This window comes from Callospermophilus lateralis, chromosome 7, assembly GCF_048772815.1.
Source record: "Callospermophilus lateralis isolate mCalLat2 chromosome 7, mCalLat2.hap1, whole genome shotgun sequence".
NCBI classification, from domain to species: domain Eukaryota; kingdom Metazoa; phylum Chordata; class Mammalia; order Rodentia; family Sciuridae; genus Callospermophilus; species Callospermophilus lateralis.
Window position 1 is genome coordinate 509,768 of NC_135311.1, and position 26,948 is coordinate 536,715.

Genomic DNA, 26,948 nt, shown 5'->3' on the forward strand with positions numbered 1-26,948 from the left:
AAATGAAGTTAAAGCCAGTGGGTGCACATGCCTGTAATCATTATCAGCATGGGAGACTCAAGCAGGAAGATCAAGTTTAAAGCCGACCTTGCAACTTACCTAAACCCTGTCTCACAACTTTTTTTTTAAGGCTAGGGATATAACTTCATGGTAAAGCTCCCCTGGGTTGGGTTCTCAGTACCACAAAGAGGAAACAAAGTTGTGTTCAGCTACCCTTTAACTTGAGGTAACATGCCTGCCAGGGGTTATCCTGGCTACAGATACAGGCCCAATAGTGGTCACTTCATCTTCCTTCCTCTTCCTCTTTTGGGGGAAAGTTCAAGACGAAGTGGAGGCCAGATTTCTCTACCAGATGCTCAGGTCCCCATGAGCAGTGTCCTTTTCATTGTTCCCTGAGTGTGGCATTTGGTTCTGCTTCCTTTTAGGTGTATCTTCCTGGCATGCTTTTTTCCCCAGCTTTGCAGACTCATAACACTGCTCTCATTTGACTCCCGTACAGGGCTGTGAAAGTGATCCGGCTGATTGGCCGAGACACTGTGGAAGAAATAGTTTATAGGAAAGCAGCCTCCAAACTGCAGCTCACCAACACAATCATAGAAAGAGGCCATTTTACTCTCGGAGCCCAGAAACCTTTGGCTGATACTGATCTCCAGGTAAAATGTGTTCTTTTAGAGTCTCATGATTTATAACCAGTACTCTCTGTGGATGAGAATGCAAATAAAAAGGACCAGCATTAACCACCCATTGTTGCAAATTACACATTTTTTCATTGGCCTAATTCTCACCCTCTCAGTACCTAACTACATGCAAGGTGCCATACTAGCTAAAAATGAGGGTGGCATTTAAAGGCAGAGAAAATAGAATAAAGAGAATGAGCTTTGAACCATCTAACTTGGATTGAAATTCACATCTTATCCCTTATTGGATGTATGACTTTGAGCATGTAACTGAACGTCATGGATTAATCTCTTCATGGCTTCTAAAGATGAGTGTGCCACGAGTTACCTCAGAAAGAATTTGTTTAAGTTCTTTTTTTTCTTCCTTTTTTTTTTTTAATCAGTGATGATTAGTTCCATACCTCCTCCTTAATCCCAGACCCTTTGAGTAGTGATTTACAGTACTCATTCCATACTCAGAGATGAGTGAACAAGATTAGGAATTCAAAATTATGCCTTAGGATATAGGGGTGAAAGCACTAGAGTTAATTTGCTTGAAGAAGGAAAAATTAGGTGGGAGTCAAATGCTGGCTTAGAATATCCTAGAGAGCTCTCTTTTGGTAGGAGGCCTTTGAGATAAAATTGAACCTATATTATAATATACCCCAGGTCCTTTTGAGGGATTAGATGCAGAGAGATCAACCCCTAGTATCTAGCATGATTCAGGCATGAAGAGAGTAATAAATGTCTGACAAAAGGTAGTAGCTGTGGGAAGGTCTGCTGTAGGAAACTGCAGAGAAATGACAGGAGTTGGCCCTTGTTTTGAGGCAGGCAGTGAGAGAGAGCAAGTTCAAAGATGGCTTTAAGCCTTTAAGCCTGAAAGATGAGAGTAGAAAGTAGGAAGATAGGGATAGAAATTAGAAAGATGAAAATAATGTAGGCTTTAGTCAACAGAGTTTGTAGTAAAAATCAATATAAATTATTGTTAGAGGGAGACTCAGAAGAGAAAGGAATTAGAAAAGTTTGCAAGAAAAACCAGGCTTTAAAAGGATCAGCTTATCAAACAAAAAATTCAAGAGGTATGTGAAAGGGGAAAAATCACACAGTATCACAAGCAGAATTATCAAATTCACAACTAGCCCACGCATGAGTTAAAAATGGCAGTTTTCTCACATCTGTATCTTTACACATCAGCATTGCAGACAGGGATGGTGCTGTTTTTGTTAGGGAGTCATTGACCTGCAGGAAAGGGTCACAGGTTTGGGGGTACTAGAACCTGAAAGAAGAACCCTAGGTTTTGTTTATTGGCTTGATTTTTGTTTATCTTAGAGAGTAACTGTGGAGTCTTTGGCCTTTTGTGTTTTGAGTCTTCTGCATGCTCATCTGTCATGGTGGCCGGGCAGGCTGTGCATTTTATTTTCACACTATTGAAGAGGCCATTTCAAATGGAAGGTGAAGGCTTGAGAGAGAGGTGCGTGTACACTGTAGGTGTCTAAATACACTTCTTCACAGGACCTTGGGGGAGGAGCTCATCGTGGGCTGTTGTGAAGGCACAGGCATCAGGAGTAGAGGAGATGATTCTCAAATGCTCCATGCTTCCCCAGTGGAGGGAGCTCCAGGCATTCAGTCAGGGGTTTCCCTGCGACACTGCTGCTAGCACATCATTGTGAAATGCACAGGCACAAACTCTGCCATGGGACCGGATCCTTGGGCCAGTACAAACTATTGGCTGTGGGAGAGGACCTCGGTGGGACTTCCTGCCCAGGCCATGGCAAGAAATCACATTCTGGTTCTGTCTTGATTCTTTCCTCCCCACCAGACTGAGTTATTTATGGTTGCCAAGAACAAGGGTGATAACTCACTGCCTTGTCTCAAAATACAGCAGGACATTTTTTAAGTTATTAAAAGAATCTGATAGTAAAAGACGTGGTTCTGGTTTGACAGATCTAAGCAGTATAGAGCAGTGAAGGCCTGAAAAAGGAAAGCAGGCTCCTTGTCTTACCAGGAGAACACAGCAGAAACAGAGAGCAGATAAAGATGCTTACTGTGTGCTAAGCATGTGTGACGTGCACTTTTTCCAGTTGTTTCAGAAGAAGAATAACAAAAAAATGAGAGACGTCTTTATCTCCATCTTAAGAAATTTTCCAAACATCAGGTTCATGACTCTAATCCGAGCACTCTTTAACTTCCAACTACATGCTCTTAGTTACTGTAATAAAGTGGTTTTCATTTAAAAAATGGGTAGTTCCTTAAAGACACTTTGTGAGTAAGCAGTAGCGAGGGAAGCCAGGAGACTTAGTCCAAGGAGTGGAAGGGGGAAGGGTCCCAGTGTGGACTGAGCCTCATCATAAATACTTGGCTTTCTTCTGTTTTGGGTACTAAATGCCAAAGCCATTTGGCTTGGTTATATATATAGGTACACCAAGGTTAAATATAAATATATCAGGTATGGTTTTGCTTAGTTTTTGTCATAGTTTTCATCTCAGGTATTTTCAAGCTAAAGTTTCCAAATTACAGAATAGGCAATCTAGAGATAACTAACCAAATCTAAAAGGGCAAAATGAAAATGAAGTCCCATGATGTGGATCCCAATTGGTTCAGAATTCCTGAGAGAGAGAGTACTTAGTGAGGCAGAGAGTTGCAGGTAGCAAGTGAAGCCAGGTAACATATCTAAGAGTCTGGTTCCTGCAGCCGTAGGAACTAGGCTGAGTCTGTCCCCTAGGTGGAGCAAGAGGACAGGATGGGGAGTGCCCCAGGACTATCCAGGGAGATTGAAATTGAGAAAGGCTTTTGGGTCTGGTGATCAGGGTGGTCATGGTTTTGCCAAAGTGGGTCCCATAAAGCCCTGTAGTAGCAAAGCGGCTTGGCAAGGACAGGTGGCAGCTCATGGTGAGATGAGGTGTTCAGTGGCACCTTCTCTTTAGGGTTAGTTTGGCAGTGGGAGAGGTAAGAAGGTAGCCAGCAGGGTCTCTGACTTCTCTCGACTGCTGGAAGTACCTGTAAAAAAATGCTGGTGAGAGTGCTAGAGAAGATGCTGGGGATCATCTTATCTGCCCCCACTCCTCAAAAAAATTGGAGGCCAAAAAGTTTTTTTGGTATTGTAAATAATTGTCAAAGTCAACATCTCTGATCATCATTTATCACCTCTCTGCTTATTCCTCATCCAACTCCAGAACTGCCTGGCAGGTGTCATTTGTGATGGAAGAGAAGAAAGACTGTCAGGGGAAGAATTACCTGGTGTCATTTAGACACTTAGCGAGTCACACATCCTCATCTGTGTTTTCATGAGAACTAACTGGATCTCTCGTTTTCTTCATTCAAGTTGAGTGACATACTGAAATTCGGCTTGGATAAACTGCTGTCTTCTGAGGGGAGCACCCTGGAGGAGGTAGACCTGGAGTCCATCCTGGGAGAGACAGAAAATGGCCAGTGGGCCTCTGATGCCCTGCCTGCAGCTGGAGGAGGGATCAGAGAGCAGGAGGAAGGAAGTGAGTTGGGGTTAGGTGAGCCAGTGACTCACCTCAGGCTAGGGTGTGAGTGAGATGCGTCCCCAGGGGAAGTCCTGTGTCCTACCCCGGGGACCTCTCTTTCCTAACAGCCCTGTACTCATCTGTGACATTCTGAAGGCTTCCTGGTCCAAGAACTGCCAGAGTAATCCTTGTTCCCTTGAAGCTGGACTTTGAATCCAAGGAATGATATTAATGTTTATGGTCCTGTCAGTCTCAAGGATTAAATTTGAACCTTTTCTCCCTTGACACAGACATCTTCTCTGGAGTTTATTTGGTGAAACCGGCTGTCTTTATGATGGTGCTTTGCACAGTGATTCCTCTTCTCAATAGTAGAATGTTTTTTAAATTGCAACTAATATTTATGGACATTTATTGTGTTCATCAACAGTACTGACTATGTCATGTGCTTTAGGTCTTTTAAGACCCATGAGGTGGGGGCTGGGGTCGTGGCTCAGCGGTAGAGCACTCACCTCGCACGTGCCAGGGCCTGGGTTCGATCCTCAGCACCACATAAAAACAGAAGTAAAAATAAAGGCATTGTGTCCAACTTCAACTAAAAAAATAAATATTAAAAAAAAAAAAAAGGACCCATGAGGTGTAGGAGATCATTTTGTCTTCCTTTTTCTTTTTTCCCGAATTTGGTCAATATCTTTTTTTTTCTTTTTTTTTTTTGTAGATAGATAGCATGCCCTTATTTTATTTTTTTAATGTGGTGGTTAAGGATCGAGCCCATGGGCTGGGGATGTGGCTCAAGCGGTAGCGTGCTCGCCTGGCATGCGTGCGGCCCGGGTTCGATCCTCAGCACCACATACAAACAAAGATGTTGTGTCCACCGAAAACTAAAAAATAAATATTAAAAAAAAATTCTCTCTCTCACTCTCTCTTAAAAAAAAAAAAGGATCGAGCCCAGTGCTTCACACATGCTGAGCAAGCACTCTGCTACTGAACTACAGCCTTAGCCCCAATATTTATCTTTTTGTCCATTTTCTGTTCTGAAATGTATAATATAATATATTCTTATTATACATATAGAGCACAATTTTTCATATCTCTGATTGTATACACAGTATATTCACATCCAGTTTGTGTATTCATACCTGTACTTTGGATAATAATTATCACATTCCACCATCATTAATAACCTCATGCCTCCTCCCTTCCCCTCCAACCCCTCTGCCCTATCTAGAGCTTGTTGTTCCTCCCATCTCCCACTCTCTATCCCACTATGAATCAGCCTCCTTATATCAAAGAAAACATTCGGCATTTGGTTTGGGGGGATTGGCTAACTTAGCATTATCTTTTCTAACTCCATCCATTTACCTGAAAATGCCATGACTTTATTTTCTTTTATTGCTGAGTAATATTCCATTATGTGTGTGTGTGTGTGTGTGTGTATACATACACACACACACACACATATACACCACAGTTTTTAATCCATTCATCTATTGAAGGGCATCTAGGTTGGCTCCACAGTTTAGCTATTGTGAATTGTGCTGCTGTAAGCATTGATGCAGCTGTGTCCTGTAGTATGCTGTTTTTAAGTCCTTTGGGTATAGATGGAGGAGAGGGACAGCTGGGTCAGATGGTGGTTCCATTCCCAGTTTTCCAAGTAATCTCCACACTGCTTTCCATATTGGCTGCACCAATTTGCAGTCCTATGAGACTGCAACACTTAGAGTGGTTTTGATTTGCATCTCTCTAATTGCTAGTAATGATGAACATTTTTTCATGTATTTGTTGACTGATGTGTATATTATCTTCTGAGAAGTGTCTGTTCAGGTCCTTGGCCCATTTATTGATTGGGTTATTTGTTTTTTTTGGTGTTTAGCTTTTGAGGTACTTTTGAGGTACTTTTTGAGTCTCTGGTTTTATTCCCAGGTCCTTGATCCATTTTGAGTTGAGTTTTGTGCATGGTGAGAAATAGGGGTTTAATTTCATTTTGTTGCATATGGATTTCCAGTTCTCCCAGCACCATTTGTTGAAGATGCTATCTTTTCTCTAGTGCATGTTTTTGGTACCTTTGTCTAATATAAGATAATTGTAGTTTTGTGGGTTAGTCTCTGTGTCCTCTGTTCTTTACCATTGGTCTACCAGTCTGTTTTGGTGCCAATACCATGCTGTTTTTGTTACTATTGCTCTGTAGTATAGTTTAAGGTCTGGTATAGTGATGCCACCTGCTTCACTCTTCCTGCTAAGGATTGCTTTAGCTATTCTAGGTCTCTTATTTTTCCAGATGAATTTCGTGATTGTTTTTTCTATTTCTATGAGGAATGTCATTGGAATTTTGATTGGAATTGCATTAAATCTGTATAGCGCTTTTGGAAGTATGGTCATTTTGATAATATTAATTCTGCCTATCCAAGAGCAAGGTAGATCTTTCTATCTTCTAAAGTCTTTTTTGATTTCTTTCTTTAGGGTTCTGTGATTTTCATTATATAGATCTTTCACCCCTACTGAGCTTCTTAATTCAAGAGTTCCTTCTAGCCTGGCACAGTGGTGCACACCTGTAATCCCAGTGACTCCAGAAGCTGAGGATCATGAGTTCAAAGCCAGCCTCAGCAAAAGCGAGGCATTCAGTGAGAACCTGTCTCTATTAAATTAAAATAGGGCTGGGGATGTGGCTCGGTGGTTCATACCCCTGAGTTCAATCCCCAGTACCTCCCTCCCCACCCCACCCCACCCCACCCCACCCCGCCCCGCCCAAGAAAAAGAGTTCTTTCTCCCATCAATACAGAGAAGCACAGTGCTTCAGTAGGGTGCTTCCTTTACTGGTAGGGAAGGGGCTGGGCGAGGCTTTTGGTTTTGTCCTTCTGAATTTTCTCCCATTGCTTCTCTCTTTCTCCCTGCCATAGACTGTCGAAGGCTGTCTGCATTACCTCTTTCTCACCCGAGAGCAGAGCGCCCCCAGATGTCTGACTGCGTCTCCTTCCAGCCCTTCCTTTGAATTCCTAAGCAGCCACTTCTCTGAACTACCAATCTCAGACGTCCTCATTGCTCTCCCTTCCTGGGGTGACCTCATTCTGGAGGATGAACTTCATCTGTCTGGCACTGCTAGAGCCCCACTGTCCTGCTCCTGTGCAGTCTCCGTCTGCCTCCCCAGACCAGTGAGGGCTTCAGAGCTCAGCTGGTTTGGGATGTTCATTCTCTGTTTACCTTCAAATGGAAGTTTATAGTAGTTCCCGACTCCTAATTTTGTGGTAGGCTTAGATTAGGGGAGGTTTGATTATCCTTGTTGACTGGTGTGGTTTTTATGGAATATATGGAGAATTCAAAATCTAGGCAACTGGCATTATTTTACAGAACACAGTTCTTGGACTTTTCTTGTGTTTTATCTTAAAAATTTGTTATGATAGTATCACATTTGTATTCTTCAAGAACTCTTTCTTGTTCTCAGCTTGTTGTTTTAGTCGTATCCTATTCCCATTTCAAGGATATAATATCCTCCCCGAGGACATTTATTGTAGCTTTTTAAAATATATCTCAGGGAGGATATTTATTATATCTTTTCAGAAAGTGTTACCCTGCCCACTGTATTATCTCTTTTTCCTCCATTTGCTTTTCCTTCTTCCTCTTCTTTTTAAAAATTCTGTTTTGGAGTCTCTTGTTCTTGTTAGCAGTTTACCTGAGACATCTGGTGTCCTGTCTGATCAGGGTGCTGGTGAAATGCCCCAAAGCTGACAGGCAGCTCTGTTGTGAACAGGTGGGCGGCCTTTGGGCCTCATGCCAACAGCACTGGTTGGCAAGCCAGCTTTTGCACTGGGGGAGCTTTTCAGACAGCCAGATTTGAAGATTTCACTGGACAACTCATCATATCCTAAGACGAGTCCTATACCATTCCAGTGAAATTGTTGGTTTAAATTGGAAAGACAGGGAGCTGAGGGCTCGTGGTGCTCCTGGTGTTTGGTGTGCGGATCCTCTCTGTTCCTCCATACTGTGGTGCCTGTGCTTGTGCGCCTGAGTTTTTGGAGGACTGAAAGGGTTTCTGTTCCTACAGTCAGCCCCAGCTAGATACCAGTGTGTGGTTCCACAGCTCTTCTGAATCTGTTGTTCTCTTCTTATCCACTTTTTATCTTCCAAAGGATTCATGCACTGTTTCATCTACCATTGCCTCATATCTTTTTAGAAATCTGTGTATTGTCCTTTAGCTGTTTCAGGTGAGAGAAAAAATAGATGTGTGTGTGTGGTCATATTTTTAAGTTGTATTTGATTACCTTAGTACCAAGTTTCCACCCTTTTCTATACTCATCTAGATTGACTTTATTTACTAGAACAAAATAAAATTGCAGTGTTTTCCGAAAGATAATTATATATCTCAGTCTACCTACAAAAAAAAATTACATTTTTGCAGACAGTTTAACTGTTGGATTAAAATTTGGAATGTTGTCTTCGATGACTGTCTTGATTCTCTTTGTGGTAGATGGTTCCTCTGGCTAGACCTGTGGGCTCCAGCTGCCTCTTCGAAACAGAGTGAAGACATAAAGCATGGTTCAAAATAACAAATGAATATGAAAGAGGAGTAGTTAGAGCAGCCCATTCACAATTAAGTATAAAGTACGGTTGCTTTATCTTTAATGCCAAGTTTTTAAAAAGCACAGTTATATGGTAAGCTGAGAATTTCATGCAGTATAATACTACATATGTTGATCATAATTGAAACTTCTCAGCCCTTTATGTTTCCCACTTGTTGATAGAGTGCCTCTTTGAGAGCCCCCTGCTGATTTAATTAGCAAATGCCAATTAGAATTATGGCTGGTTAGATTTGGGTACAAGTGTGAAGCAGTTGATCTCTTGAGAATGAAAATGTTTTGCTTTCATACTCTCTGGGGAAAACATACTTGTAGCTGATTTCATAATGCTGTGAAAATACATAATTTGGTAACATGTGCTATTACAGACATTTTACTTTTGAATTATTATCCTACCTGTCTGTGTTCACTGGTCTTGGCTGGTTATCACTTGATTCATGATCTTGGCAGACCACCTAGCCTCATTGGGTCTTAGTGTCTTCATCTGTAAAATGGTGCTATTAATGTCTGCTTTACTCTTTTACACAGCTGCAAAAATCAAATGTGATACTAGATGTGAAATTGCTCTGATAGCATAAAGTGCTACTTAAGAGTATTCTATTGGCTGGGGGTGCCGCTCAGTGTTAGAGCTCTTGCCTAGCATTTGTGAGTCCCTGGGTTTGATTCCCAGCACTGCAAAAATTAAAGAAAGAAAAAAGATTATACTACAGTTCTTATTGTTTTTGCCACGATTATTTGCAAGCTTTTTTCTACTTTTCCATACACACTAATCTACTGAAAAGAACATATTGATCTTAGAATTAGAAAAACCTGCCATGTTCATTTTGTAGCAGAAAGAGTTGGAACCATTTAATCCCTGTGTGAGTCTCAGTTTCCCCTTTCATAAGTGGGGTTAGCTATAACACGATTGATGTAAAAAACATGAAGATGCTTTGTGAGATCTATAAAGAATATTATAAATCCAAGGGATTATTTTTTGTGATTTTTTTTTTTCATTTTCTCATAGAATTGCCACTTGTTCCTTTTAATATTATAGAAAAAGGGAAAAAAGTATTAAAAGTGTGTTTGGGATTAAAAAGTAGAGATTTTATTAGCGGTTCTTAAAAGTCAATGAGATTTACACTGGGAATAGTTGTGGAATGAATGAGTGGTTTGAGACTCAGCAGGGTAGAGGGATCCAGCAGAGATTCCCGTATCATCTTGGATAGACCCAAAAAGGGTTTTAAGCCAATGCTCTGTCCTTTGAAAAGCGAACATGTGTAGAACCCAAACTCATCAGTAGTGCAACAGGAGATGGAATGCCTTCATCACAGGCTGGTCTTGGCCCTCGGAGTAAGGGCTGTCCTCTTATTCACCTAGTTATTGCTTTGAATAGCATCAACCTGTCTTTCAATGTCTTAGCATTTCTCACTTTGTGTTTTATGTTCTTAGAAAGCCATATGTACTTATTCGAAGGTAAAGATTATTCTAAAGAGCCCAGTAAGGAAGACAGAAAATCATTTGAACAACTGGTGAATCTTCAGAAAACCCTTTTGGAGAAAACAAGTCAAGAAGGCCGGTTACTTCGAAATAAAGGCAGTGTAAGAGCTGTTAATTTGTATGAAATCATAATACCAAAAAATTATATCTTAAGATGATTTGTTAAGAAATAAATGTCTGTTAAAATATAGCAAATTAACTGAACCCTATATAAAAAGCTATGTAAAAATCTAGTATAAAAAACATCAACAAGCTGAGTATATTGTACAATTTAATACAGGTAAAAGTAGGCCTGTCCCTCTTCTAAGCCACCCTAAAGGGATCACCATGTTACATCAAAATACCATATCCTGCTGTTGATGATCATGACCCTGTTTCATTAAGAGATGATGGCAATCATAAACGATACATGTAATGTTCACAGTATTTTGTGCTTAAAATGTATTCTTTTTTTTTTAAAGAGAGAGAGAGAGAGAGAGAATTTTTTTAATATTTTTATTTCTCAGTTTTTCAGCGGACACAACATCTTTGTTTATATGTGGTCTGAGGATCAAACCCGGGCCGCACGCATGCCAGGCGAGCGCACTACTGCTTGAGCCACATCCCCACCCCTTAAAATGTATTTTCTAAATGTTAGCTATCATTAAGATAATCATGCTAAAATACTGTATTAAAAGGAATTGTACATTTGTAGAAAGATTCATGTTAAAATTATTTAAACTTTAAATGCCATCCTACGGTGTATGCTTTCAATCAAAGGAAAAAGTAAGCACCTTATCACTAATGAGATGAATCAAAATGACTAGCAGCCATGCTACTGCTTTGCGCGCCGCGCCAGTGCGATGCAAAATATGAATGTTAAATTGGATTGCCTGGCGGCCAGTGCCCAGCACACAGGACACTGTGCTCTGTGAGATCCCACGCGAGGCACCTCTGTAGAGTGTGCTTCAGGGTGAAGGAGACGTGAGAGGATAGGACGTCTCTGACCTTCTTGGCTGTGGTCTTGTCTTTCCCACAGGTTCTTATCCCAGGCCTAGTGGAGGGGTTCACCAAAAGGAAGCAGATTCTGAGCCCAGAAGAACTGGAGGAAAGACAGAAAAGAAGACAGGAAGCAGCAGCCAAGAGAAAGAGATTAATAGAGGAAAAGAAGAGGGCAAAGGAAGAGGCTGAACATAAGAAAAAGTATGTCCAGAAAGTACTGTGGTTTCCAGTGACGTAGGTCTCGTCTCCTCTACTGGATTGTGGAGAAGGGAAGGATATTCATATGGGAAATTTAATATTTTTTTAAGAGAGAGAGAGAATTTTTTAATATTTATTTTTTTAGTTTTTGGTGGATACAACATCTTTATTTTATTTTTATGTGGTGCTGAGGATCGAGCCCAGCGCCTCGTGCATGCCAGGCAAGCGCGCTACTGCTTGAACCATATCCCCAAGCCCTTAATATATTTTTGATGGGAAAAAAGTATGTCTGTGTTACTAACCAAGCTGAGGGTCACAGTTGGCAAAGGATTCCACAATTGAACATCACTTAAAAATCCAAAAAAGTATCAACCTGGTAGTTCCTGTTGGTAACAGAATACTTTTTTTTTGCATTAGGGATTGAACCTGGGACACTGTACCACGATCTACTTCCCCAGTTCTTTTTATTTTTCATTTTGAGCCAGCTCTCACTGAGTTGTCCAGCTGGCCTCTAACTTGTGATCCTCTTGCCTCAGCTTCCGGAGTAGCTGGGATCACAGGTGTGCACCACCACACCTGACTCCACAGAACACTTTTTCAAAGATTCAGCTTTAACGTCGAGTCTACTTTAGTGAGAAGTCTTGAGTACCTAAAGCAGAGAAACAAGAAATTCTAAAGATTTTATGATAGTTGACAAGGAATTGTTTATTTGAACAGTCCCTTTTAGTCATGTTCTTAAAACAGGGACATTTGGTGGCTGCTCAATGTTGAAGTGTAATCAAGAGACAGTTGGGCTGATCACTAAAACTTGTTTATCCACAGTTGAGCAGAAAACCTCAGTCGGTGAGTTTGTGATTGCATCTCACTTGGCAGTCACTGTTGGGAATAGCAGTGCAGAATGTGCTCAGAGGAGAGGTCACTTTTCTCTTCTCTCTGGCCTGTTGAAGGGTGGCTTGGTGGAAGTCCAACAACTACCAGTCCTTCTGCCTGCCCTCTGAGGAGAGTGGGCCTGAAGACTTGGAGGACGAGGAAGACAGGGCTGCCGCCGAGCTGGGCTGCCAAGACCCAGACCCAGCCTTCATCAACTACGTCAGTGGTGACGTCACACACCCCCAGGCCCAGGCCGAGGACGCCTTCATCGTGCATTGTGTAGGTGCGAGAAGTGGTGTGGGACAGGGAGGTGCCGAGAAAAGGAGAGGGTGAGGCACAGTCGTGGCTTAAGGGCTGGTCCCAGTGCAGTGTCATGTGGCCAGGGAAGCATGGCTTATAGCATCAGCGGACGTGGATTTGACTCCTGGCTCTTTGGTTTACCTGGTTGAGTTACCCACTCTCCCTGAGTGTCAGCCTCCTGATCTATGTTAATGGGACAATATCTGTCTCATCCTCTGCACAAGTTTTTTAAGAGGGTGAAACAAGGCTGCATTTTAGAAGAAAACTTTTCTCTGAGAAACTCCCTGTGTGTTCCCCTGACAACCTTTGCATGTTCTGTATCCTCTGCCAGGAACCCTACTTTCCCAAATAATCCCATCAAGCATTGTTCAAGTGTCTGCTTGTAAAACAGTCTGTATGTTACCTCTGTTACTGTGTCCTCTTTCTACACTACTTACCTTTATCCCCTCCTGGTGTATTAACGTGCGTCTTTGACCGTCTCATTGTATTAGAACATAAGCTTAATGGAAGAGGACTGTGTGTGTGCATGTGTGCTCACTGTATCACCCCGTACCTGGAATGTCGTCTGACGTGTGATACAGGTACATGAGTAGTTGTGGTGTGAATGAGTATAAATACCAGGTGCCACCCAGCTCCATTAGTGTGAGCTTGAATGAGTCATTCAACTTTTTCTCTTCCTTGCTTGTAAAACGGGAGCTGTATGCTGTGGTTTTAACAGTGCTTGTCACTGCCGTGTTCCATCCACTCTCCACCCTCCAGAGTTACAGACCCACCAGAGATTTCTGCTTCTTCATAACACTAATTTTTGAGCTGCCTTTCTGTTATGATGACCAGGCGTATCTTTCAGAAAACCTGAACATATTTGGTAATCCAACTATGATTCTCTTAGGAGATCAGATATATTGTTCCTTCCCTTTTGAAAAAATCATTCTTCTACAAGCCTATCTTGTGTGATTTTGTTTTTCTAAATTGTGGGCTTGACTTTGCCTCTTACAGATGAAAATTTTCTTTCTTCCGTCAGATGACTCCGGCCGCTGGGGCAGAGGTGGCTTATTCACGGCTCTGGAAGCACGATCAGCTGAGCCAAGAAAAATATATGAGCTGGCAGGAAAAATGAAAGGTAAGAAACAGAACAATGGAATAAGACAGGAAAAGACACTCAGGACGGTATTGGGGTTAGCTAGCCCTCGAGAAGACTTAGGAGAGCCGATTGGGATCGGAATTCTATCATCTCTTTGCCTGTTTTCTCATCTGTAAGGTCTATACTTTGTCACACCTACCCCGTGGGACTACATGAAGATAACGTAGGTATTTTGAAAAATGTCAATTGCTGCATCTTCAAGTATTAGAATAAAGATTGTTTCATCCAACTCATGCCATCTTCATAAGGGAATATTCCATAAAAATGTTAGAGAGCTATAGGAGAGAAATGCGACACACTATTAAAACTGGTGGGTGGTGGGTCAGGTTTGTGCTAGGTGGATTATGAGGTCAACAGAGCCTGGGTACAACACTCCCTGGAGACAGAAATAAGGCTGTTTGGGACTAGGAGAACCTAGAAGACTAAGAAGTATTGTCCTTTGTCACACAGAAGGGGAAAGGCCACCTCCTTTACGCGGCAAGGTTGCCACATGTCAGCAAGAGTAAGATGATCACTGAGGTCATTTTCTGCGGTTGAGCAGTCACGGGACCTTGTCCAACAAAGAAGGGCCCTCCAGATATCTTAGAGACTGGTTTTTCCTAATTCTTTTGCCCAGTTCTCTAAAGTAGAGAGAAACATAAGGGTGTAAAACACATTGCTGAAAGAAGGGTTTGGTGTACACTTGAAACAGCCAACCCAGATCTAGATCTTGACTTGGCAGGATTCAAAACAAAAGCAGAAAGGTGCAGAGAACCCAGGAGCAGTCAGAGCCAGAGGTGCCGGCTGAGGTCCCTGTTGGAAATCGTGTTGGAGAAATGAGAGGGCAGAGAACAGTACGTGGAAAACTTTTGGAACTAAGAGGAGACAGAATTTTCAGAAAAATAAGAGAACCTTGAGAATGTAGTATTTTGAAGTAAAGGTTTTGCTTATTTAAATTGAAGTATTTCAGATTTTTTTAAAAACTGGATATTTTGTATACCTTAATGAGATACCTTGGGAATGGGATCAGGTCTAAACACAAAATTCACTTATATTTCACATAAAACTAATGGACATAGCCTGAAGGTAGTTTCATACATTATTTTTAGTGCATTGTGCATCACATGAGGTCTAATGTGGAATCTTCCACTTGTAGCATCATATCACTGTTAAAAATTTGGGATTTGGGAGGATTTGGGATTTCTGGATTAGGGATGCTGCTCAACCTTTGTAAGGGAAGAGAGAATATTAAGAAGGCAAAGTGGTTTACAGTGTCAGACTCTGAATTAGTATACAGGGTAAAAATGGGAGTTCATAACCCACTTGAATCTAATGTATGAAATATGATATGTCAAGAGCTTTGTAATGTTTTGAACAACCAATTAAAAAAAAAAAAAAAGAATTGGGAAAAGGCCACTGGATTCAACCCATGATCAGTCACATGACCTTGGAGCACTTTGAGGAATGTGAGGACTGTCACCTGGTTGTATAGATTTAAGGTAAAAGTGGTCAGTAAGAAAATGGAGTTGGAAGGTATACACTCTTTTCTGAAGAAGGATTTATATTTTTTTAATCTTTTTTTTGTAGTTGTAGATGGGCAGAATGCCTTTACTTTATTTTTTTATTTTTATGTGGTGTTGAGGATTGAACCCAGTGCCTCATGCATGCTAGGCAAGCTCTACCACTGGGCTACAGCTCCAGCCCCATGAAGAAGGATTTAAATAGCCTAGATCAGAGTAGGTAGAACTGGACCAAGGCTTCCTGGAATGGTAAGAGTTATCTGGGGTCTGGGAAGATGGGTTGAATTTGAATAGGTGGATAGAATGGCAAGAGATGCCTAACAGTCACATTCTTTTTGGTATCCCTATAATATTTACTGTTCCCAAGTCATTGCACAGTCCACACGCATGGGCCAGGCATAGGCCAAGGAACAGCAGAATTGTAAAGAGAGGGTTGGCCACATCATAGAAGACCATACATGGCTTGTCTAGGGGATACGTTCTAAGTAGGACAACATCCAGTGGATCATGGCTAGACATACAGGAAACCTGATCAGAAGAATGGCATAGCAGGGCTGGGGCTGGGGCTCAGTGGTGGAGCACTTGTCTAGCATATGTGAGGCACTGGGTTCAATTCTCAGCACTGCATATAAATAAATAAAGGTCCATTGTCACCTAGAAAAAAAAAATTAAAAGAAAATGATGTAGCAGAACCAATATTTTAGAATTAAAAGATTGGGGTGTGCAAGATATCTACCTTTTTAGTTTAAACAAATAGTTTAAACTGGGTTATGTAGAGCCCAGAATTAAATGAGCACATCTGCCTTGACTGTCAGTTTGATTTGATTTGTATGGGGTAGGAAAACATGCAAATAGGTAGCCGTAGTAGAATGCAGAATTTGAATGATGTGAGACAAACACTAAGACTTCCAAAGGCATTTCAGGCTCATAGAAGTCCTCCCCACCTCCCTACCCAGGGATGCCTCTAGCACTCGCTTTCCCTCTCCGTTGCCTGTAGGGCACTTGGCTGGTGACATTTGGGGAATACTGAGTTAGCAGAACATGAAAAATTCAGGAGGGAAGCAGATGAGAACCTGGCTAAGGCGGTGACTGAGGTCAGGAGAACAGGGGAGTGAGAAAAGGCTACGAATGACTGGCAGAGGTAAGGTCCTAGACCTAACTGGATTTGGAAGAGCAGGCACAGTAGGGTTCGGAGTAATTCTCCTTCAGTGGTCCATGTGAGGCTGAGTGTTCTTTCTCTTGTTCTTTTTTCTTTTTTTAATCTCAGATTTGAGTTTGGGAGATGTCCTTTTATTCCCTATTGATGATAAAGAGTCAAGAAACACAGGGCAAGATCTGGTAAGTTTAAAAACAAAAACACATCTCTTAATCAGAACTAACATTTGGCTCCCAATAATTTCTCTTAAAGCCTTTCCTGCCCCTGCTGGCCAAGATCTCTAGTATGCGAGTGGTTTGCTACGGCTGCCATAACAGTGCCTCAGACTGGCACTCAGCTTAACCCTAGATACGTATGTTCTCAGAGCTCTGGGTGCCACCAGTCCAGGGTTAGAGTGTCGGTAGGTGGGTTTCTCCTGAGGCTTCTCTCCTTGACTTGGAGATGACCACCTTCTCACTGTGTTCTTCAGGACACAAGCCAGTTTCGATTAGGGCCCACCCTAATAACCTCATTTTAACTTAATAATCTCCATTCTTTAATTGTTTTTATTTTACGTGACTGAATGTATTTTGACATGTCATACATACATGGAGTATAACTGCCCACTCTTTTTTTTTTTTTTTTTTGAGAGAGAGAGAGAATTTTAATGTTTATTTTTTAGTTTTTCAGCGGACACAACATCTTTGTTTGTATGTGGTGCTGAGGATCGAACCTGGGCCACACGCATGCCAGGCGAGCGCGCTACGGCTTGAGCCACATCCCCAGCCCTGTAACTGCCCATTCTTGTGGTTGTCTATGGTGTGGAGTTACACTGGTCATGTGTTCATATATGAACATAGGAAAGTTATCTGCAATTCATTCTACTGTCAGTATAACTCTTTTTAAGGCTTTTGTCCAAGTGTAGTTACATTCTGGGGTACTGGGAGTACCCCAAATTCAAAACATGGATTTGGGGGAGCAGGATCCATCCCATAACAAGCAGGTTGGCCCCCACACCACTTCGCCATCCCCCAGCCTTCTGAGTATCACAGCCCCTGAGCGCTGTCCCCTGCTTCCTCATCATCCCCTGGCCTAGACTCCAGGCCCCTTTGTGTGTAGGGACTTTTTTATCCTTAGTATCCCACATAGTGTCAGCTCCTAGGAAATGCTCAGTGAGCATTTACTGAATAGTAAGAAAATATGTCTCAAAACTCTGGGGGTTTCATCATTTGTTACATGAAAGTTTCTGTAAAAGATTGTGTTTGCTGGCCAGCCACAGGCAGAGGAAAGGAACCAGTACAACACTTCTCTGCTTACATCAGAATCCTCCTTTTGCACCTTAAGTATCTCTTGCTTGCTTGTCTGTCATTTGGAATACCTGTAGTGAATTTACTTACCACACCAACAGTTTTCTCCAAGACCTGAGTCCACATCCAAATTTTTTTTTTCTTTTAAAGAGAGAGAGAGAATTTTTTTAATATTTATTTTTTTTAGTTTTCGGCGGACACAACATCTTTGTTTTTATGTGGTGCTGAGGATCGAACCTGGGCCGCACGCATGCCAGGCGAGCGCACTACCGCTTGAGCCACATCCCCAGCCCCTCCACATCCAAATTTTTAACCAAAACTTAGACTTAAGAAATTTAGAAACCAGGCTGAAAGAGGTTCATTCTCTTCATATTGGTGGTGTGTGTGACTAGCAACAAAGTGGTTTCCGGTTTATTGGTTCATTCAGGAATTTCTAAAATAAGAAAAAAAGGCAGAGGGTGTACAACATAATGTCCATGCATGAGAATTTCAGAATATAGTTACTCAGGAAACTGTTCACGGTGTGGAACGTTGTGTCTGGGACGTGACTGTCGTGACTCACATTGGCTCCAGAAGCTCCCTGAACTCTCCAGCTTCCCCCCATTGGGAGGAGGTGGGGGATCTTTGGCATCTGTTTTCATAGAGATTGTCTAGACAGAAATGGTTCCCAGGACAAGCAGGCAGCCTAACTCTAGTGTCAGAGGACTGGATCGTGAGAACCTCTAAAATCCTATCTACTCCTAAGAGTAATTTTTCTTTACCTATGAGAACATTTAGAAAATACAAGTTTAGATTCCAGTTTTTAACATATCATGAAAAGAGGAAGAAATTCCCGTTACCACAAATACAAGTTATGATGAGTACATAATCACACATTGCTGTGCAAGCAGAGCATACAAAAGAGATGGAGCCACCCGGTGCAGTTTCACACGCCTGTAATCCCAGCAGCTCAGGAGGCCGAGGCAGGAGGATCACAAGTTCAAAGCTAACCTCAGCAATTTAGTGAGGCCCTAAGCAACTTAACAAGACCCTGTCTCAAAAATGAAAAATAAAAAAAAGACTGGAGATGTGGCTTAGTGGTTAAGCACCCCTGGGTTCAATCTCCGTAACCAAAAAAGGGGCCGGGGGGATGGAGCCAAATCCTAAGTGGTCCATAAAAGGCTATGTCCCCTCCATGGGCAGGTCACTGAGTTGACAGTGGAACTGTCTCATGTCATCCATCTAATGGTGGTTCTTTCTAGCTAGCCTTGGTAGTGGCTCAGCACCGTGATCGCTCCAATGTCCTGTCTGGCATTAAGATGGCAGCCCTAGAAGAGGGCCTCAAGAAGATATTTTTAGCAGCAAAGAAAAAGAAAGGTAAGCTCTTCCATCTGAGACCAGGAGAGGACCACCTTCTTCCAGACATGTGGTGTCGTTTTGAGGGGGAGATGAGGAGTGTCCAGGCCACACTCGGTTTGCTGGCAAAGGTAGAGCAGAGTGCTGACCACTTCATCTTGTCTGTGTGTGACTGTTTCCTCTCCAGGTTGGTTTTATATTTGTTATCTCATTTTTATCATGATTTTACAGTGGGGAAGCAGAAGATTAGAGATGAAGAAATTTGGTCATACGCAATTGGGAAAAGCCGTTTATTATACTTCCCCTTAGAGAGTCACAGTATGCCATGACTCTCTGCCAAAGAAATTTAATTTTGTTTCTAAACCTAGTGTGTCTTGGTGTTTGTTGAATTTCATGGATTATTGGGGAATCTTTGATTTCACCATTAATCATATTCTACTTCCATTGTGCCTGCTTATTTTCAAGAGCCTGTGGATCTTTATGTTCAGCAGAACAACTTAATTTTTTCGTATTATAATCCCCTCGCCAGCATATTTTTCACACTGTATTTGTGTATTTTGGGTGGACAGTCATTTTCTTCTCTGTATATCGTATACCCATCAGCCCATTTTTGATGAGTGAAGACATCATGATCTTTTTTTTTTTTTTTTTTTTAATAGCAAGTGTTCATCTTCCACGCATCGGTCATGCCACCAGGGGTTTTAACTGGTATGGTACTGAGCGACTTATTCGGAAACATCTGGCTGCAAGAGGCATCCCAACTTACATGTATCCTTTTGTGGTCCTGATAATATGTTCCCCGATTCAGGAGGGAAATATGTTGTTTTCTGGTATTGCTATTTAATCCACAGCCAAGTCCTCTCCCACCATGTTCTTCATTCTGCCCTCCTCAGTGAGACAGACACTCAGAAGCAGTTTCTGACTTATATATATATCCAGAGCGCACACCCTGAGATAGACATATGAACACTTTTGGATGCCAAGAGATAGATTTAAAAATATATGAAGGGGAGAATCAATTGAGCAATTGCCTTTTACATACTAAATTTACATACTAAATTTTTTCTTACTACTTTTCTAGAAATCTTTCAGGTCTGTGGACCAAGGCCTGATTCTAAGAACTTATTCTGTTCTCTAAACAGTTACCAAATAAGTGAACTATTTTATTTTGGGACCTTTTTTATATAGTCTGAAGAGGCTATATGTTAATAACTAAACTAATATTTATTTCTCAAGATCTCCATTAGCATTCTTTGAACTATTTTACTCTATCCAAAATCAGAAGCTGCCAAATTGACCCCCCAATGGCTATAATTATACAGAAAATCCATCTTTGTACTTAGATTCTTACTGAATCATTCAGTCACAACTCCTTACAAAAACTTTAAATAGAGAAGGTTTTATGTGCTTGCACAATTTAAGCAGTAGCATAAGAGTTTTACTACAATAGATTAGTAGTAGCAATAATTAGTGCCAACAATATTGGAAGTACTTATGATATAGAGAAAAGAAATCAGGACATATTACTTTTAGAATGGTTGTTTCACTGATTATTAAACTAGTAGTCTTGACAAAGTTGAATATAAAGTGATGAAATCCATCTTCCTTGACCACCCTTATCAGATATTACTTCCCTAGAAGCAAGACTGCTGTCCTTCATTCACAGTCCCCACTTTCCTCCTCAGCACAGCAGGTGCCTTAACAGTAGGCCCTGCACCAGATCCAGTAGTTAGCAGCCAGCTATCAAGATGTGGCTCAGTGGTAGAGGCTCGCCTAGCACGGTCAAGGCCCTGGGTTCCATCCTCAGCACCACATAAAAATAAATAAATAAATTAAAGATATTGTATCCAACTACAACTAAAAAATATTAAAAAAAAAAAAAAAGATACTGGTCCAGACTGACTGTCATGAGTATCTTAGAGAAGAATTGGGCCAGGCATCATAGTGCACACCTATAATTCCAGTGACTCTGGAGGCTAATGTAGGAGGATTGCAAGTTCAAGGCCAACCTCAGCAACTAGCAAAACACTATCTCAAAAAGGACTGAGAATGTGGTTAAGCATCCCTCATTTCAATCTCAATACCAAAAAAAGCGGGGGCGGATTTGGGGAGCTTTGGGATAGTGTGTTTCTAATTCCAACTTTGTTCTCCTAGACGCGTTGCTCTGACATGGTGCCCATAATAGAGGGTGCACAGCTCATTGGGGAAGCTGTTTGATCTCAGTCTGTATCACTATTTGCATAATGATAAATATTCTGGTCTCTCTGCCATTTTATTCTTTTCCTCTATATCTAGGCTTTTTCCTCCTTCACCAGGTGTTTTCTTTACAGAAGGAAAGACTGTCTGGATCAAGGAGATACAAAGGAAATAGAGCAGGGTGTCTGGGAGAAGGAAACACCTTCAGGTTATCCATGCCTTCAAGAGACAGCCTCAGGAATAGAGCTGAGAAGAGAGTCTTGATCCAGACAAGAAAAGCTGCTCCTGCCCTTCTTTTTGTACTGCTTAGTATCTCAGTCTGAAAAAAACACTTTGGCCTAGAGGCCTGTCAAATGCAACTTCAGAAAAAACAGTGAATCTCCTTTCCCTACCCATTAAATCCATTTCAGCTTCAACACATGAGAGAATTGTGAAAATGGCACAAAGCAGGCATAGAATGACTAGTGGTGTTGGAGAAGGTCGGGGCCCGAGAACCACTGGGGAGAGCCATGGGGATAAACCTAAGTCTGACTCTTCCCACTTTTGTATGTGAAGTCTTCGTCTTGGGCAGCTGTCCTCAGCCAGCCTAATTTCTGCCTCTTTGAGGCCGTCAACACCCTGAATGCTGCAGAGTCCTTGTCAGAGGTCTCAGACAGGGGCCTTTGATGCAGGAGAACCTCACAGAGCCAGGGTCATGATGTAAGAAAGGTGGTACTTCAGTACTTTATGACTCTGTTCAACTCCTACCTATACCTTCATCCTTCTGCAGCTTAGCATCTGTGCCAAATTCATGATTCCTTATTCTTTTCTCCCCAGTTTTTTCATTGCATTTAACTGCCTCCTATCCACTTTTCTTTCCACCAATACTTAACACATAGGTTATTTTTTTAGTTGACAATATTATTTGTACTTACTAGGAATATAGAATTCTAATTTGACACATGTATCTCATATAATTGGTCATGATGTATGATAGCCAAGTTGAAGTAATTAATTAGTATTTCCGTCTCCTCAAATATTATTTCTGTGTGCTGGGATCCTTCAGAGTTTCCTCTAGTTTTTTTGTTACGTATAATTGTTATAGACTGTTGTCACTATGCCATAGAACATTGGAACGACTCCCCTCTCCACCTGTGGAATCTTGGTACCCATTATCACCCTCTCCAAAGCCCCCATTTTCTACCCTTCCTAGCCTCAAGGAACCTCTGTCATTCTGTCTACTTCTATGTAATCAGAATTTTTAGCTTCAACAAATGAGTGAAAACCATTTGATATTCATATTCTATACCTGGCTTGTTTCACTTGACAGTTTATCCACTAACACTACCTGAGTAGTTTCTGAACATCGGAGAGAAGTATAGTAACAGGGAGCTCAGTACCCAGAGCGCATAGGTGATCTTTCCATGGGCACTGCTGTTTTTTTGTTGGCTTGGGGGGAAGAGGTGGGGGTGCTTGTCACCTTACACTATGTACCATGCTCCCACCATGGGGATTTCACTAAGGGTAGACCCTACGTTAGGGTTCTCCAGGAAAATAGAACATCTGTTGGTAAAAGGAGGCTCATTAGATTGGCTTATGTGACCAAGGGCTAAAAAGTTCCACAGTGGCCATCTGGAAGCTGTGGAGAGCATGGAAGTCATCAGCAGCTCAGTGCAAAGAGCTGGGAGCCTCAGAAGGAGGGGTACTGATGGTGCAGCCCCCAGCCCGACTCCTTGAAGGTTGTTGGTGTGAGTTTGAGTCCAAAGACAGCAAAACCTGCAGTAAATTGTCAAAGGGAAGTAGCAGAAGAAAAGGAACCTTGGAAAACAAGTTTCCCTCTTCTCCTTTATGTTCCATCCAGGGCCCCAGCCTGTTGGATGGTGCTGTCCACAGTCAGGGTGGGTCTTCCTCATTCACTCTGCCAGTCCATATGCCAGTCCTCTCTGTGAACACCCTCACAGACACACCCAGAAGTATGTTTTACCACTTCTCCAGGCATCCTTCAATTCAGTCACGGTGACGCCCAGAATTAACCATCCTAGAATCCCCAGGCTGTCTTCTGGTTAATCGGGCCAAGATACACATGGATATAGCCTCAGAGAACTCTCAGTAGGAATGCTGGCTATCCCAGACTGGAAATTTCATAGTCCTTACAGGCATGTAGCCTTAAATAAGCACCCTGAAGTAGGCTTGTTGTGGGAAAGGATATTAGATATCTCCCAGTAGTCAACCAGGATGCTGTAGCAGAAATGAGCGCCTGTCTGGATTTGAACTGTTGTAGGGGTCAGGAATCCCGCCCGGAATCAGATCAGGGACTTGCTGTCTGAGACTAGAGAGTTGTGTTGGTGCTTGGACTAAAGGCGGGTTCACACGTGGCTCACACTGCCCCTTCTCCTCCTGTTACTGCAGTCCTGCCCACAGAGGGTGCTGAGCCAGTAACTCTGGCTATTCCTGTTACCCTGGTCCAAGCTTCATGGCTAGGGGAACTGCTTAGCTCTGGCCAGGGTCCCGATCCCAGGCAGGCACTACCATGTAGCAGTAGAGAAGAACCACAGTTGCTGTTGTCACCCCACGTATGCAGTTCCCACTGCCAGCCTCCCCTGCATCTTATCTGACCAAGTTCTGTCAAAATTGGGTGTGAATGCCACAGCGGAGGTGCCCAGTTTCCTTCTGCTGCCTCTTCCCATGCAGCATCTGGGCCTCAGGGCCCTCACTACTACTGGTGCCTTTAATGTCCAGGTCCCTTGCTTGTTGGAGAGCTAGCTTCAACAATGCCTGAGGAAACTCCTGTCACCTAATAGGAGCCACCATTCCCATTATAAGAATAGCTCCACATCCACTGTTGTCCACATCACACTTGCCTGAGTTGCTAGTGTGCTTCCACTCTTGCATGGCCCGTAGGGGCAGTGGTCCTATCCACTATCTATACCATGCCCTAATAAGACTTTCTCAGAACTGAGATGATTAAGACCAGCCTTACAAAAGATACTTCAGGGAGTCCTGGGCCCACAAGTCAAAGAAAGTTACTGTCATGAAAGTAAATCCTCCTAGAAGAGCAAATACACAAAAAAACATTTTTATCAGTAAAGTAAGCCATCAATCACAAAGATAAACGAGAGAAAGTAAAGAGCAAATAATATTTAAAACAACTAACAGGAATAAGCCTTTACCTATCAATGACCTTGAATGGAAACAGTTAAAAGATAGCTGGACTGAATAAATCAAAAAAGCAAGATCCAATAATATGCTTCCTAGGGGCTGGGGATGTGGCTCAAGCGGTAGCGTGCTAGCCTGGCATGCGTGCGGCCCGGGTTCGATCCTCTGCACCACATACAAAGATGTTGTGTACGCCGAGACTAAAAAAAAAATTTAAAAAATTCTCTCTCTCTCCCTCTCTCTCTCTCTCTCTCTCTCACACACTCTCTCTTTAAAAAAAAAATAATAATATGCTTCCTAAAAAATAAATCACAAGTAAAAACATAAAATGAAAGAACGGAAAATGATATTCCAAGCAAAGGGAAACCTAAAGCTAGTAGAAGCAGTAGCTACATTTACATGTGATGAAATAGACTTTAAGATAAAAACTGTAAAGACAAAGTCACTAATAATAATCAAGGATTCAATAAGAAATATGATAAATGTATGTGTACCTAACATCAGAGCAACCAGTTTTATAAAATAGCCACTGTTAGACCTAAAGGGAGAGACTAATACCGTAACAGGGGAATTTCAATACCCCACTTTCGTCAGTGGACAATTCATCTAGCCCCCCCCCCCAAAATGAATAAACATCAGAGTTCAGCTATATGTCAGAACATTCCATTCAACAGCTGCAAAGTACACATTCTTTTCATCAATTCATGGAATTTTCTCTAGAATACACAATATATTAGGCCCCAAAATAATTCTAAATAAAATTTTTAAATGAAATTATATTCTGTATCCTTTCTGATTACCATGTGGAAAAACTAGAGTCGGCAACAAAATTAATTTAGACATGGACACTGAACAACATACATTTGAATCAATAGTGGTTTGTCAAGGATAAAAGAAGAGAAACATTAAAATTTCTGGAAACAAAATGAAAACAGCATGCTAAAACTTACAGTATACAACAAAACCAGTATTCAGAGGGAGCTTGATAGCAATAGTGCTTACATTAAAAAATTTTTTTTAAAAATTTCAACTAACCTTAAAATGCATCTCAATGATCTAGGAAAGCAAGAACAAACCAACCTCCAAATTAGAAGGAATGAAAGATCAGAGCAGAAATAAATGCAAAAGAGACTAAAAGGGCAATACAAAAGATCAATAAAATGAAGAGTTCATATTTTAAGAAGGTGAACAAAAGCAACAAACCTTTAGCTAAACTAAGCAAGAAAAAAAGAAGACCCAAATAAAATTAGACATTAAGCAAAAGACATTAGCACAGAAATACAAAGGATCATTATGAGATTCTGATAAAAATAAATACGATATGCTAACATTTATAAATCTAATCTAGAAGAAATGGACAAATTTCTAGACACACATAACCTATCAAAATAAATCTGAGGACTGCATCTGGCTCACAGACACCACATCTCCTCGTGTGCACATCCTCTTGTCTCTTGCGGTGAAGGTCAGAGTGAACGGATTTGGCCACATTGGGTCCTGGTCACCAGGGCTGCTTTCAAGTCTGGTGAAGTGGATACTGTTGCTATCAATGACCCCTTCACTGACCTCAACTACATGGTCTATGTGTTCCAGTGTGTTTCCACCCGTGGTAAATTCAATGGCACAGTCAAGGCTGAATACAGGAAGCTTGTTATCAATGGAAAGTCCATCTCCGGGAGCAAGATCCTGCTGACATCAAATGGGGTGATGCTGGTGCTGAACCTGTTGGGGAGTCCACTGGTGTCTTCACTAGCATGGAGAAAGCCGGGACTCATTCGAAGCGTGGTGCTAAAAGGGTCATCTCTGCCTCTTCTGCTGATGCCCCCGTGTTTGTGATGACCGTGAATCATGAGATGTACGACAACTCCCCCAAGATCATCAGCAGTGCCTCCTGTAGCACCCACCAACGGCTTAATCTCCCGGCCAAGGTCATCCATGAAAACTCCAGCATTGTGGAAGGACTCAAGACCACAGTAGATGGCCCCTCTGGGAAACTCTGGCATGATGGTGGTGGAGCCGCCCAGAATATCCTCTCTGCATCCACTGGTGCTGCCAAGGCTGAGGGCAAGCTCATCCCTGAACTGAATGGGAAGCTCACTGGCATGGCTTTTCGTGTGCCTACCCCAAGGTGTCAGTTGTGGATCTGACCTGTTGCCTGGAGAAAGCTGCAAGATCTGATGACGTCAGGAAGGTGGCAAAGCAGGCATTAGAGGGCCCCTCAAGGCCGGTTGTCTCCTATGACTAACAGTGATATCCACTCTGCCACCTTCAATGCTGAGGCTGGCGTTGCCCTAAAAGTGGTCACTCTGTCAAGCTTATTTCCTGTGTGACCATGAATTTGTCTACAGCAACAGGGTGGTGGACCTTCTGGTCCACATGGCCTCCAAGGAGTAAGAACCCAGAGAAAGAAAGAGGCCCTCAGCTGTGGGGAGTCCCCTGCTCCCAACTCAGTCCCTCAGCAAGAATCTCCCCTCTTCCCAGTTTCCATCCCAGACACCCTGAAGAAGGGGGGAGGTTTAAGGAGCCCTACTTTCACCACCAGTAAAGTCTACTGCACCTCCCAAAATCAAAAAAAATGAGGACATAAGAAACCTGAATAGGCCATAACAAATAATGAGATTGAATCAGTACTGAAAAGTCTCCCAACAAAGAAACCTCAGGACTGGATGGCTTTATGA

At 42.1% G+C, this 26,948-nt stretch overlaps 1 protein-coding gene and 1 pseudogene across 6 annotated transcripts in view; both read left to right on the forward strand.

The window, feature by feature from the left end:
* Positions 1 to 21,157, forward strand: part of LOC143387706 (chromodomain-helicase-DNA-binding protein 1-like) — a 51,064-nt gene extending 29,907 nt beyond the window's left edge. For 4 of the 6 annotated variants that reach the window (XM_077109799.1, XM_077109801.1, XM_077109803.1 and 1 more), the window contains exons 14-23: positions 500 to 653; positions 3,979 to 4,159; positions 10,126 to 10,274; positions 11,192 to 11,355; positions 12,300 to 12,505; positions 13,544 to 13,642; positions 16,430 to 16,500; positions 18,846 to 18,960; positions 19,599 to 19,707; positions 20,563 to 21,157. In XM_077109799.1, the coding sequence (XP_076965914.1) occupies positions 500 to 653; positions 3,979 to 4,159; positions 10,126 to 10,274; positions 11,192 to 11,355; positions 12,300 to 12,505; positions 13,544 to 13,642; positions 16,430 to 16,500; positions 18,846 to 18,960; positions 19,599 to 19,707; positions 20,563 to 20,641 (1,327 nt within the window). In that variant the 3' untranslated portion in view covers positions 20,642 to 21,157. Of the gene's footprint in view, positions 1 to 499; positions 654 to 3,978; positions 4,160 to 10,125; positions 10,275 to 11,191; positions 11,356 to 12,299; positions 12,506 to 13,543; positions 13,643 to 16,429; positions 16,501 to 18,845; positions 18,961 to 19,598; positions 19,708 to 20,562 lie in introns of those variants that run through there. The other 2 variants (XM_077109800.1, XR_013155537.1) reach the window with 2 other exon arrangements.
* Positions 21,158 to 25,735: 4,578 nt separating this feature from the next.
* On the forward strand, positions 25,736 to 26,664 carry LOC143641985 (glyceraldehyde-3-phosphate dehydrogenase pseudogene; annotated as a pseudogene).
* The last annotated feature ends 284 nt before the right edge of the window (positions 26,665 to 26,948 follow it).